Genomic DNA, 14,349 nt, shown 5'->3' on the forward strand with positions numbered 1-14,349 from the left:
TGTTCTTGGGGACACCTGGCATGGGATCAGGGGATGCCCAGGAGGGACAGGGTATCCCAGCCTGTGGTTCAGATGAGCGAGGTGGGCAAGATCTCCCGGGGAATCTGTCGAACAGGACAGGAGCGTTAAATTCCTATTAGGCTGGAGGACAGAGGAGAAGAGGTGGCTCAGAAAAATCTGTAAGCACTCTCTCACAAGGATGTGAAAGCAGGCTAATCCACCACGGAGCAAAGTGATTCAGAGGGTAAGACTCAGCTTGGGTCCTGATTCCTCCACCAGGCAGCTGTGTGACCTTGGGTAAGTGGCATCGCCCCTCTGCGCCTCAGTGTCCTCAGGTAAATGGCAATGATACTAAAGGTAGTAGCTAAAACTTACATGAAGTTTTTAATGCACTAAGTATTTCACATTCACATTGAACCTCAGGCAGAGGAGGACAAGAGCCCCCAGAAAGTTCGATGACATGCCCTGGTCACTACTTTTAAATGGTGAGCCTGGGGATAGAGCCCGGCAGCAGACCCAGTGCTCCTATGCTAACCACACCCTGACACCGCCTCCTAAAACACTGTAGCGAATAGGTTAAATCGTCTAAGTAAGAGGCGCCTGGGTGGCTCCTCAGTTAAGCAGTGGACTCTTGGTTTCGGCTCAAGTCATGACCTCAGGGTTGTGAGCCCCACATTGGGCTCCACACTGAGCACTGAGTCTGCTTGAAATTCTCTCTCCCTCTCTCTACTGCTCCCCCTATTCATGCTCTCTCTTTCTTAAAAAGACAAAAAGACAGTCTATGTAAAACGCTCAGCGCGGCACCTGGCCTGCACTAAGTGCTCAGACGGTGAGTTTTGTTATTATTTTTACAAATATTGCTACTATTAAAACTGCTCTCATTAGAAGTCGAATGTTTGACTTTGCCTCTACTTCCAGGAAACAGAAAAGCAATGCCAGCGCTTCCAGGCAGGCATCATCAATGCACGCCAAATGCTTCCTCTACCTCAATCGACGACCTCTATCCAGTTCTTCCTCACCCAGGGTCCTGTTCTGGATAATGCTGCACATTTCCAGCCACCTCCGATCCTTTGCAAGAAGGCACACACTCTACAGAGCAGCAGGGCTCTACCAACAATAGAAAGTGTGCAGTGACTCTCGAGGAAAGCACTCCCTCTAGGGGAGCCCCGCACCCCTTCCCAATGGCTACCCACACGCCACAGGGGGCTGCTACAGACAAACCTGGCCTGCCCCAGACAGGGCGAGGACTTGAGAGAAATCGAAGCCTGAAGCCTTCATCCTCTCCAAGATGATATCCAGAGCCTGAAAGACAAACAGAGCCCACCATAACTGTCCAGAACCACCGAGTCATGCAAACCCATGGGCTGAGCCCTGAAACCCTAGTGCTTGCCGTTATCCCGGAGATGCAAGAGAGCTGATTGCTTAGGATGGATAAGGCCTGGAATAATTCATTAAAGTCAGCACCAATCAAATAAAAAGATGAACCACAGTAAAAATAGCTTAAATAGAAGGAGTCAGAAACCATGGGCCCCTCAAATTCTGCTTCTCCAATCTGGGATGCCTAAGCACTCAGGAAGAGCAAAAACAAAGTGCATCAAATTATGGTTTCTTGGGATGGCTGAGTGGCTCAGTTGGTTAAGTGGCTGCCTTCGGTTTAGGTCATGATCCCAACGTCCTAGGATTGAGTTGGGCTCCTTGCTCAGCAGGGAGCCTGCTTCTCCCTCTGCCTCTGCCTGCCACTCTGTCTGCCTGTGCTCACTCTCTCTGACAAATAAATAAATAAAATCTTTTAAAAAAAATTGTGGTTTCTTTTATTTGCATATTCAACCTCTGAACTACTGGTGTGATTTCACTGCAACAGAGAGGGGAAGAGCAAAGTAGACAGCCCGCATCGGAGGGAGAGGGGACCAGGCCTAGACTCTGTGTCCAGGAGCACCAGGCTGGAAAGGGTAGGCAGAGATGGCCATCTGTCCCAATCCCCATTCCACCCCCCACCATCTGGGTGCAATCTTCTTTCTTGCAAGACCTGAACTGTGGGATTGATGATGCTGCCCAGCACAGCCTAATGCTCCCTAAGACTTCAGGGCAGGAATCAGAGAGTCACTCCAGGCTGTGTTTCCCTCGAGGGTAGAACAGCCACTGGAGCTTTGACCTGACTCCACCATCCCTACCCTCTGCTGGGAGGGCTCCTCTCGCAGCCCAGGTTGTGCCAACTGGGCCCTCCTGGCCAAACCCTGAGCAGGGGATGGGGCATAGCTGGACAGGGGACTGGCAAAGCTAGAACAGGTCCAATCCTGGGGCGCTGCTCACAATGAGAAATCATGGGGCCCCACCCCCAAGTCTGGCTCTCTACCTATTGCTCATCACCTCAAGTTAAGGCCCCAATCTATCAAAGTCCCTGACATTATCACTGGGACCTCTAGACACAGACTCTTGCCTGTCACCCCAGCACCCCTTGGTCTGGTTTAGCCTTGGGAAGTCCATTCTAGCTGGCCTGGCCGGTAGAAAGCTGTCTTTTACCCTAATCCTCCAGTATGAGTCAGGGTTAAGTTGATTTAAAAAAAATTTTAAATTACACTAGTTATCTTAACAGAAAGATTTCAGGAGAGGGAACTGCTTAACCAGGTACCAGAGGACTGGACCAGCTTTGGCAGACACACTGAACATTGCCTTTGGCTGGCTTCCAGTTTCAGGGTCTCGGGACCCCCAAGGCAGACCTAGCCCTATCATGCTGTTCTGTACTGGCCATACCCCTGGTACCACGGCACCATGGGTCACCCATTGTTCGGCAACAGGCAACTTCCTTTCCTGTTGGTCCTGAGCAAGCAGGCCTGGCCTGGGGTCCATCTGAGCCCGAACCCTAAAACGCCAGTGCTGTGTCTGCATCTCAGGGTTTGAAGGTTGGCCAGAGGGCCTCCCGCAGTGTCTGGCAAAGGTTTGGGAAAGGCGGTATTCTCAGGATGGCTACTTCCCGGCAGGGCCTGCCAGTGCTCTAGCACCAGATCTGCTAGATCTTTCTGTGCCCTCTTGGCTTGGAAGTACTGACACGTGTTGAGCGCTGAGGGGAGTCTAGCCCGAGGAGCCAGGCTGACTCCCTCACCCAATGAGGACCTGGTCTCAACAAAGAGTCTGGGCTCCCTGTGCTTACCTGGACCCACATCAGGACTGGAGAGGTCACTGTCAGTCCATCCTCGTGAATGTGAACTCCACCCTGAGTCCTACAAGAACAAGACAGAGTGCTGGGCAGGGCCTTGGGCAGGGACCCGGTGGGGATAGAAATGCCCCTTCCCCAACGTCAGTGGGAACACTTTAAACTGAAGGAGGCTGAACAACGCTGGCAGGAGGGAAAGAGGAGACCTAGGGAATTGCTCAGGGGTGGTGATTCTCAGACGACACCAGCAAAACTAAGCCTTCTAAATATGAGGGGCTCGCCCTGGAAGGCAGGCATGGCACCACTTGCACTGTGGTCATGAGGGCACTAGGGGGTGCAGAGCTGGATTAAAACCCTCCCAAGCCCACTGGGTTTGGAGAGGTAGAAAGGATGTGCCACACAGAGGTACTGCGTCTGCAGGAAACGTTCTTGGCCATCAAACCAGGGAGTCCTTGAATTGCAAGCCTGGAAAGTTGCCTGGACCCCTCTCCCTACCCTCGTCCCCCCATAAGGCCCTCGTGCAAATAACTGATTTGACAAAATCCAACTCTTTCAATGATGCGTTTATCTTTATTTTTAAAATTTTGTTTATTTACTTGAGAGAGAGAAAGCACAGAGGTATAGGGAGAAGCAGAAGCCCACTGAGCAAGGAGCCTGATGCAGGGCTCGATCCCAGGACCCTGAGATCATGACCTGAGCCAAAGGCATACACTTAACCGACTGTGCCACCCAGGCACCCCTCAAGGATGAGTTTAAAACAATAACAACAACAACAACAGGGAGCCTGACTGACTCAGTCGGTTAAGCATCTACCTTTCAGCTCAGGTCATGATCCCGGGGTTATCTGGGATCGAGTCCCACGAGTCCCTGCTTTACTGGGAGTCGGCTTCCCCTCTTGCCTCTCCTGCCACTCATTCTCTAAATCTCTCTCAATCAAATAAATAAATAAAATCTTTAACAAACAAACAGCTCAGAATCCATAGCTAGATGCTATGAGATAACCATGGGACCCAGAGATTCTATTCCTAATTTTCCAGCCAAGAGAAATGAAAGTAAAAGTTCTAAGGCAGGTTTGTACACAAGTTTCCACAGCAGCCTTATCTGTGGCAACAGAAAACTGGAGTTAGGGGCGCCTGGGGGGCTCAGTCGTTACGTCTCTGCCTTTGGCTCAGGTCATGATCCCAGGGTCCTGGGACTGAGCTCCGCATCAGGCTCCCTGCTCAGCGGGAAGTGTGCTTTTCCCTTTCCCACTCCCCCTGCTTGTGTTCCCTCTCTCACTGAGTCTCTCTCTGTCAAATAAATAAAATATTAAAAAAAAAAAAAATCTGGAGTCAACTCAGGTGTCCCCAAGCAAGTGAATGGATAAATTATGGTATGTATGTGTGTGTGTGGTGGAGAACTACATGATGATGATAATAGTAATAATAATAAAGTGAACTACTGGGGCACCTGCGTGGCTCAGTGGGTTAAGCATCTGCTTTCCACTCAGGTCACGATCCCGGGGTCCTGAGATCGAGTCCCACATTGGGCTCCTTGCTCGGTGGGGAGCCTGCTTCTCCCTCTGCCTGCTCTGCCAACTCTGCCAGTTCTGCCTGTAGCTCTCCATGCTTCTGCTTTCTCTGACAAATAAATAAATAAAAATCTTAAAAAAAAAAAAGTGAACTACTGATACACACACTGACAGAGATGAATCTCCAATGATCATGCTGAGTGAAGGAGGCCAGGCCCACAAGAGTCCATATTATATGACGCCATGTATATCAAATGCCAGAAAGCACAAATCCACCTGTTGTGGAAAAGGAGGTCAGTGGTTTTCCAAGTCCAGCGGGGAAGAAAGGATGGAATGAATGCAAAGGGGCACAAATAATCTTTTCGGAGCGACGTAGATAGTCTGTATATCATAATTTTGGTGGCACTTTCCCAGCTATAGGTCTGCCTCTATGAAAATGCACTCGAGTGTACATTTTAATGGATGTCCTTTTTTTATACACAAATTATACTAAATAATACTGACATTTTTGAAAAGATACTATAAGGAAAAGGTGAAAAAGAGCAGCAAACTTCCCAATAAAAAGAGACAATAAAAACCATCAGAAAAAAATGTTGCCTTTACAAAACACATGATAATTGCAACTAAACAGTCCGCATGTATTTAACAACTTAAAATTGGCAATTTCTGCTAGGAGGGAAGACTGGAGCTCCCCACACCTGCCAAAGCACCAGGCCCAAATGTTTCACAGAAAATGCTCTGAACCCTTTAAAAAACAAGTATTTCTAATAGTATTTATATTGTTCCAGGGCACCTTGGAAATTTCCAATTTTTTTTGTGTGAAATACAAAATCAACACCAAAACCTAACAAATACTGTACCAAAGTACAAGCAACAAAGAAAAAAAAAGATTAAATAGACAATTAAAATTTAAAACTTTTGTTTCAAAGGATCATCAAGAAAGTGAAAAGACAACACACAGAAATGTGAAAAAAGTTTTGAAATCATGTTGTCTGTTAAAAGACTTGTCTTCAGACTAGCCAAAGAACTTTCAGAACTCAATAATAAAAAGACAACTAAGGAAGCTGAAAAATGGGCAAAGGATCCAAGTGGACATTTCTCCAAAAAGGATACACAAATGGCCAAACATATTCAACATCATTGGTCCTTATAAAGATGCAAATCACCATCACCATGAACCACCATTTCATGCCCACTAATACAGCTATAATCTGTAATTGGAAGAATAGTAAAAAACCAATTTGGGCAAAAACTTGGGAGAAATTGCAATCCTCCTATACCACTCATGGGAATATAAAATGGTACTGTTGCTTTGGAAAAGTCTGTTCATTCCACTCCTAGGTATATACCCAGTGGAAATGAGAACACATGTCCACACAAAAACTCATACACTCGATTAGTCAGCTCTGGCTGCCGTAACAATTACCATAGATGGAGTGGTCTAAACAGGCATTTATCTTGTCACAGTTCTGGAGGCAAGAAGCCCAGGATCAAGGTGCTGGCAACTTTGGTTTCTGGTGAAAGTGCTCTTCCTATGTGCAGAGGGCCATGTTCTTACCCGTGTCCTCACATGACCTTTCCTCTGTGCAGACTCGGGGAGGAGAAAGAGACCTTCTTCTTACCAGAACACCAGTCCTGTTGGATTAGAGCCCCATCCTTACCACCTCATTTCCCTGACTTACCTCCCTACAGGCCCTATCACCAAATACCAACTACAGGCACACTGGAGGTTAGGGCTTCAACAGGATTTCTCAGAGGACAGGAAGGGGGCACAACATAGTTTATAACATCCATGAATGTTCACAGCAGGATTGTTGATAAGAGCTCAAAGATTATCTGGATTATCTTTGCTGGATATCTGGCAACTGATGTATGGATAAACGAAATGTAATAACTATACTAAATGGAGCGTTACTGAGTATATTATAGAAAGGAATGAAGTACTCATAGCATACAACAGAAACTCTGAAAGCATTATGGTAAGTGAAAGAAACTTGCCAAAAATTACCAGCCATTGCACAAATTCATTGATAGGAAATGTTCAGAATAGTCAAATCCGCCAAGACTGCTTGCCAGGGCTGGAGGAGGGGGCGTAAGCAGTGACTGCTAGTGGATACAGGGTTTCTTTTTTTGAGGAGATGAAAATGTTCTAAAACTAAATAGTGGAGACTATGACCCAGTTCTATGAGTATATTAAAAACCATGCAACTGTACATTTTAAAAGAGTGAATTTTTTGGTACATGAATTCTATCTCAATAGAGCATTAAAAAAAAAACAAGTGATGGGAAGGGATGACCCTGTATTAGTTAATTTCCCTGGTTTGACACAGTTGAAGTTAGTTCCCACTCATGCAAAGCATCATCAGTGGAGTGCTGGGGACCAGGAATGTGGAGTGCGGGGGTGGGGGCGGGGGCAGTTCTCTGTTCTCTGAGGTTAATCAGAGACCCAGGAGGACAGGGGCTCTTCTCATCTTCTAAGCGGTTTCCAAGGTGCCCTGGACACTCGCATCCAGCCACAGGACCCAGAAAGACACAGGGCAGAGGATCACAGCCAGGGTTGTATGTTCTGATAGAGAGCCCTGTTCACTTTCTCCCACGTTCTGCTGGTTAGGACTTAAGTCACACAACCGACCAAAACTGCAAGGTGGGGGTATGCCCAGGAGAAGGAAAGAAGCCTGGTAGATTGCTGCTCAATTGCTACAGAAAAGTCCCCATCTACATTAGTAAAAAGATACAACAGTCAGAAAGTTTAAAATGAATTAGAGGTACCGCGTGGTTTTGCCTTGTTACAAACCACCTCATGGCTAAGTAACCTGAACCTACTAAGCTTGTTTAGCTCACAATTCTGTGGGTCACTGGGCTGAGCTTGGCTGGACTCCTTCTGTGTGTCGGCTAGCAGTAGCAAGAGGGCCAGAGGGCTCTGCCTCTGGGGGCCAGCTGCTGCTTCTCTTGGCTGGGGATACCGGGTAACTTAGTCATGTGCCTCACATTCTCCAGCAGGCTGGCCCGAGCTTGGTCACGTGGTGGCTGGGCAGGGTTCCAAGGATGAGAGCAGAAGTCAGCAAGGCCTTCTTGAGGCTTAGGTCTAGAACTGCACAATGTTCCTTTCCTCTCATTCTACTGGTTAAAAATCTGCAGGTCAGGAAATGACTCCCATCTCTCGATGGAAGGAGCTACAAACTCACTTTGCAAAGGGGCTGGGTATAGGGAGGGGTGGGTAGAATGGTCTTTTCTGCAACATATCCATATGTCAAACCCAGGCACCTGGGTGGCTCAGTTGGTTAAGCAACTGCCTTCGGCTCCGATCAGGATCCTGGAGTCCCAGGATCTAGTCCCACATCGGGCTCCCTGCCTGTTGGGGAGTCTACGTCTTTCTCTGCCCCTTACCACTCTGATGCTCTTTCTCTCTCATTGTCTCTCTCTCAAATAAACAAAATATTTAAAGAAATAAATAAAATTTCCAGTAATTAAAAAAAAACAACATATCCAGACCATGTGAAGTATTCAAAAGAAGCTTGAACAAATGGAACGAACACATGCTTTGACAGGAAAACTCAATCTCATAAAGTTGCTAACTCTCCGCAACTGTTAATTTATAAAAGTAATATGATTTCAATAAAAATATTAGTAATTTTGCTTTCTGGAACTTTAAAAGCTGATTCAAAAGTATATATCAAAAAAGAACAAGAGGGCGCCTGGGTGGCTCAGTCGTTAAGCATCTGCCTTAGACTCAGGTCATGATCCCAGAGTCCTGGGGGAAAAAAAAACACCCCTCCTCCTCAGCGGGGGGCCTGATTCTCCCTGTGCCTGCCACTTTCCTTGCCTGTGCTCTCTTTCTCTGACAAATAAATAAATAAAATCTTTAAATAATAAAATAAAAAAAAAGAACAAGAATGTCCATGGACACTGTACAACAGTCAGAGGGGACCAACAATTCTATATATTAAATCATATTATAAAGCTGGAATATTAAAACACGTTACTGGCTCATGAACAGACCCAACTAATGGAACAAAAGAAAAGACCCAGAAATCGACCTAACCATACACAGAAATTAGCAAATAAAGCTGGCATCTCAAATCAGTGAGGTAAAGATGAGCTTTTAAAATATGGTAGCAAGACAATTGGAGAGTCATCAGTAAAAAATTGGAGCTGGATACAAATGTCATGCCATACACCTAGATAAACTTCAAATATTTTTATGTAAGAAAACGGAAACCTTGCAAGAACTAGAAAAAAATGCAGGCAAATTGCTTCACAATCTCAGAATGGGGAAGGCCTTTCAAACTGTGACTCAAAATCTGAAAGCAATAGGAAAAGGCTGAGAAGTGCAGTAGCACAGGAAACACCTTCACCTCTAACCCCATGTTAGAAGAAAAGAAATACTAAAAATGAGAACACAGGAATGCCTGGGTGGCTCAGTAGGTTAAGCTACTGCCTTCAGTTCAGGTCATGATCCCAGGGTTCTGGGATCGAGTCCCACATCTGGCTCCTTGCTCAGTGGGGAGCCTGCCTCTCTCTGCCTCTGCCTGCTTGTGTTCTCCTGTGCGCGCTCTCTCTCTCTCTCTCTCTCACAAATAAATAAATAAATAAAATCTTAAAAAAAAAAAAGTCTTTAAAAATGAGAACACAGATCAATGAGATCAATGAGAGATGAAAAGAGGAAAGCAGTAGAGAAAAATCAACAAAACTGAAAGCTGACATTTCAAAAAGATCATTGAACTGATAAACCTCTAGCCAGGTTAACCAAGGTAATAAGCAAGAAGACACAAATGATCAATATCAGAAATGACAGAAGGCCATCACTACTGATCCCACAGACACCAAAGGAAAATAAAGGAATATTATGAACAATTCTGTAGCCACAAATTTAAAAGCTTAAATAAAATGGACCAACCCTGGGCATCTGCGTGGCTCAGTCATTAAGTGTCTGCCTTTGGCTCAGGTCATGATCTTGGGGTCCTGGGATGGAGCCCTGCATTGGGCTACCTGCTCCACAGGAAGCCTGTTTCCCTCTTCCACTCCTCTTGCTTGTGCTCCCTTTCTTGCTGTGTCTGTCTCTGTCAAATAAATAAAATCTTTAAAAAAAAAAAAAATGGACTAATCCCTGAAAGACAAAACTACCAAAACTGAAATACATAGTCTACAGTAATACAAACTACAAATGCAAGATGGCTTCCAACGTCGGCTCAAAGCAAGTCTACGACATGAGCAGCAGTGATTCATGCCAAAGAGCCAACAGGGAAGTAATATCTCTTTTTTTTTTTAAGATTTTATTTTTAAGTAATATCCACACCCAACAAGGGGCTCAAACTCACAACACTGAGATCAAGAGGGGCACGCTCTACTGACTGATCCTGCCAGGTGCCCCACTTCTGGGGCATCTAAAACAGTTGTGGAGGGACACTTCCACCACAACCCCCTCTCAGAGACACCTCAGAATCAACAAGTCCACAGCTATTATGAACTGAATTATATCCTCCAAAATTCTTAGGTTGAAGTCCTAATCCCTAGTACCTGTGAATGTGACTGTGTTTGGAGAAAGAGCCTTGAGAAAGGCAATTAACTTACAATGATGTTATCAGGGTACACCCTAATCCTGTATGACTGGTGCACTTATAAAAGTAGACGGGGACACAACACAGTGGAGGCACCAGGGATGCAGGGGCAGAGGATGACAGTGTGACAGGCAGCAAGAAGGTAGCCATCTGCAAATGAAGGAGAGAGGCCTCTCAGAGGAAACTGACCCTACGAGCACCTTGATCTAGGACTTCCAGGCTCCAGAACTATAGGAAAATAAGTTTCTGTTGTTTGAGACATTCAGTCTGTGGTATTTTTTTCTGGCAAACTAATACAACAGCTAAACTCATGATCTTTCTCCCTAAGACAAAATCTTTTCAGTCTACCGTCATCCAGAAGGCCACTCAGAAACCTCTCCTTCATATCTCAAATTCAGTTCTTCCCCAGGACTTGTCAATTTTGCCACCCAGCTCTCTCTTCCAAGATGCTATCATTTCCCATCCAGATGATCTTGACACACCTCCATGGTCTCCCAACATGCATACTGACCAACCCCCAACTGATTTCCCACTGCACCCAGAGAGATCTGTTCAAAATACAAATACAACTGTGTCACAACTTACTCCCATCTGTATGGTCCTTTGGGGGCTGTTCATAGGTATTAGTATCCTAATAGAGAAACTTGTACCCAGGCCTATGTGATCCAGCCCAGCCTCCACCTCCCTCTCTGCTCTCCAGCCACACTGGCCTTCTTCAATTCACTGAATAAGCAGTGCTCTTTCTTGCCACAGGGCCTTTGCACACACTGCTGCTTCTGCCTAAAACGCTCTCTCCTTTCCATCACCAGGCAAACTCCACTTACTCAGACCTTGGCTAAAACACTACTTCGGGATGCTTCCTGACCACTCCCCAAGTTTGGGTCACATTCCTTTCTAATAAACATTTGGAGAAGTGAGTTCCTTTCCTCTAATGGCCTTCTCTGAGTCTATAATCAAATATTTTGTCAGAGTCCTTGATTGGTATCAGTCTCCCCTACTTAACAGGAAGCTCTGGGAAAGTAAGGACCACATCCCTGGTTCACCATCAAATCCTGATACCCTGCATGGTGCCTGACACAAAGCAAGTCTCAACTGATACCTACTGCAAGTATGGATGAACAAGTGCATGGAACTGGGAAGGAATGGAAAATCCTTCTGACCAACCAGTCACAGATTGTTGGTTCCAGTGGCCTTAGGTTCTTTTAATTTGCTTGAGCAGCTCACAGAACTCAGGGAAACTCATACTTAGGTTTACCAATTTATTAAAGGACATGATAAAGGACAGGAATCCACAGCCAGATGAAGAGGTACATAGAGTGAGGTATGGGGAAAGTGCAGGGAGCTTCCATATCCTTTCCAGGCACGCCACTCTGCCCAAACCAACCCAGAAGCTCCCCAAACCCAGTCCTTTTGAGTTCTTGTGAAGGCTTCATTACACAGTCAGGACTTAGTCATTGGCCATTGACCTTTCAATCTCCAGCTGAAAATTCCAACCCTCTAATCACATGGTTGGTCTTCTGGGCAACCAGCCCCTACCCCCAGGTGGGGTCCAAAAGTCACCTCCATTAACACAACAAAAGACACCTTTCTAACTCTCAACTCTTAGGAAGTTCCAAGGGTTTGGGGAACTGTGAGGCAGGAACTATGGATGAAGACCAAATGCATGTGAGAAATATATTTTGGCCATCTGAATGACCAAATATGTATTTCTTCTAAATCACAATATCACACCAGAATAGTGTGGTTAATGAATGTAAAAGGTTAAGGGACAACTCCAAAACCAACCCCCCCAACACATATATACTATGTACATACCCAAATTCTAGAAGGTCTTTGTCAAAATTCACACTGTCCTCATAGAACACATTCAGCTCTGCATCAACAGCAACAACTTTCACCTGCAAGGCATTTTTAAAAATGGTGTATAGAGGGCGCCTGGGTGGCTCAGTGGGTTAAGCCGCTGCCTTCGGCTCAGGTCATGATCTCAGGTCCTGGGATCGAGTCCCACATTGGGCTCTCTGCTCGGCAGGGAGTCTGCTTCCTCCTCTCTCTCTCTGCCTGCCTCTCTGCCTACTTGTGATCTCTCTCTGTCAAATAAATAAATAAAATCTTTAAAAAAATAATAAAAAAAAATGGTGTATAGAATTTTCCTCAGCTTCTACACTGGTCCAGGGGTAGGAACATCACCAGGTGAAGCCCCACACCCCAGTGAGTGGCTCAGCCTGGAGACCTCCCAGAAGGCTGGGGGTACATCATTGTAACCACAGTAACAGAGGCCTCCTCTGGGAACATACCCAAAGAGTAGGTAAAATGAAGAGGCTGAGGCAAAGTAGAAACACCCATACAGCTCAAGGCATCTTTGCCCCCTAAACAACCAAAGCCAAGATCGTCTTAGAACCAGATGTTCATAGATGAGCTGATTCCAGAGCCTGGCAAGGATTCCTGAGTAAGTCTTGTAGGGGAAAGAATGAGAGGCAGGATCTGGAGATGTCTCTGGGGACCCCATCTGCAGGGACCTGAGAGATCAGACAAAGTCCCTGGGCTGTTCCCACAGGCCATGATCACGGTCCAGAGACATACAGGTCCGGATGGAGCAGACCTCCAAACTCTGGGGTGTATACAGCTCCTCTCCCGGACAGATGGGCACTGAGACCCAGCAAGGCAACCTCACTGCCCAGTCCCACAGGAATTTCTGGTCAAAACTGGTCTAACCCTGCCCTCCCAGACCCATCTCGGAGACCGTGGGGTTTGACTGCACCCGTGCTGATTTCCCAAGTTAAGGAAAAGTAGCCCCTTGGCACCCCACACGCAGTTTGAAGGCATTTTGGCTCTGCTCTCTGTCCGCAGAGCCCCGGGAGCAGCACAGCCCGTCCTGGGGCCAGCAGTGCCGGGTACGTTGACCTGGGTATGCTGGTGCCAACCACGGGTGGAACAAAGTTCATGCGTACATCGTGCCCATTCCACCTAAAAAGTTTCAAGCAGTGATCTGGTTCCAGGTCACTGGTTATGCCCGCGTGCACGTCTACCGTCTGTCTGTTGCCGAGTCTCAGGCGGCCGACTAACGTCCTTCCTGTCCTTCCTGTCCTTCCTTTCTTTCCTTCGAGGGGCGAGCGCTTCGGGACCCCGGCCGCTCCGGGCACTTCCCGCTACGTGCCCGCGGGATCAGCCGGGGCTGGGGGTGTGGGCGCCCACCGTTTCCGGGAGGGCAGGAGTCCAGGCAGGGTCGCGGCCGCATCTAGCCGGCAGGCGGCACGGGTTAGACATCAGAGGGAAGGGGTCGCCGGCACCCCCAGGAAGCCCAGGAGGGAGGCTCGGCCCAGGGTTCCCCGCGCCCGGGTCCCGCCAGCCAGCCCGCCGTCCCGGAGGAGGCAGCACGCCCCGCCCCGCCCAGCCCGGACCCGGGGCCCGCGACGGTACCTGCTGCGTGCTGAAGTCCCAGCCCAGGCAGCATGGGCGAGCGGCGTGCTCGGCCATGGCCGCGGACGGTCCGGCGGCGCGTCCGTCCGTCCTTCCCGGGGCCGCAGTGTCGCCGCGCTCCAGCGCCCAGAGACGCCGGGCCCGCCCTTCGCTCCGCCCGGCTGGACTCCCGGACCCGTGTCACTCTCGGGCTTGCGCTCTGGCGCCGCCTGCCGGGGGACGGGACGGGGACACGCGTCCCGCCGGGCCCTGGCGCGCTTCACACCTGTGCAACACAGGTATCTCCTCCCCTGCCCTCCCCCTCATCCACCTATGCCTGTGCTCTCCTGCACATCTCTTGCCCTAACGCAGCCTCGCTTCCCTAGGAGGATGTCTGGGCCAGAGGTTCCACCTTTAACCTAGTTTATCCCTACTTGTCTTTCTCGTGGCCCTGACCCTGGAGGCTTCCATGGCTGTCTCTTGGGTGCTAAGGCAGCTGTCCCCTCATGCTGGTGACACGGAGGTCACAGGCAAATGTACCCTGGAGCGCTGGGCTTTAGTGGGCCCTGTCAGGTCCTAGCAAATCTGAATGGTTACCCAGGTCTGACATGGGCCACATCCCGCCTCTGTATTTAAAATCAGAGCTTCCCATGTTCTGGACAGGGAGGCTCATTCCTTCCTGGGGTCAGCAAGTATTGGTAGTCTAATGTGTGCCAGACATGTGGCGGGCGCAT

The 14,349-nt window shown here is 47.9% G+C and overlaps 1 protein-coding gene across 4 annotated transcripts in view; it reads right to left on the reverse strand.

Annotated features, from left to right (window-relative positions):
- Window positions 1-13,784, reverse strand: part of XYLB (xylulokinase) — a 51,582-nt gene extending 37,798 nt beyond the window's left edge. For 2 of the 4 annotated variants that reach the window (XM_059162065.1, XM_059162066.1), the window contains exons 1-4: window positions 13,637-13,784; window positions 12,035-12,117; window positions 3,149-3,218; window positions 1,222-1,302 (exon numbers count right to left, since the gene is read on the reverse strand). In XM_059162065.1, the coding sequence (XP_059018048.1) occupies window positions 1,222-1,302; window positions 3,149-3,218; window positions 12,035-12,117; window positions 13,637-13,693 (291 nt within the window). In that variant the 5' untranslated portion in view covers window positions 13,694-13,784. Of the gene's footprint in view, window positions 1-1,221; window positions 1,303-3,148; window positions 3,219-9,558; window positions 9,691-12,034; window positions 12,118-13,636 lie in introns of those variants that run through there. The other 2 variants (XM_059162068.1, XM_059162067.1) reach the window with 2 other exon arrangements.
- Window positions 13,785-14,349: the final 565 nt, after the last annotated feature.

Source organism: Mustela lutreola, chromosome 2 (assembly GCF_030435805.1).
Source record: "Mustela lutreola isolate mMusLut2 chromosome 2, mMusLut2.pri, whole genome shotgun sequence".
NCBI lineage: Eukaryota > Metazoa > Chordata > Mammalia > Carnivora > Mustelidae > Mustela > Mustela lutreola.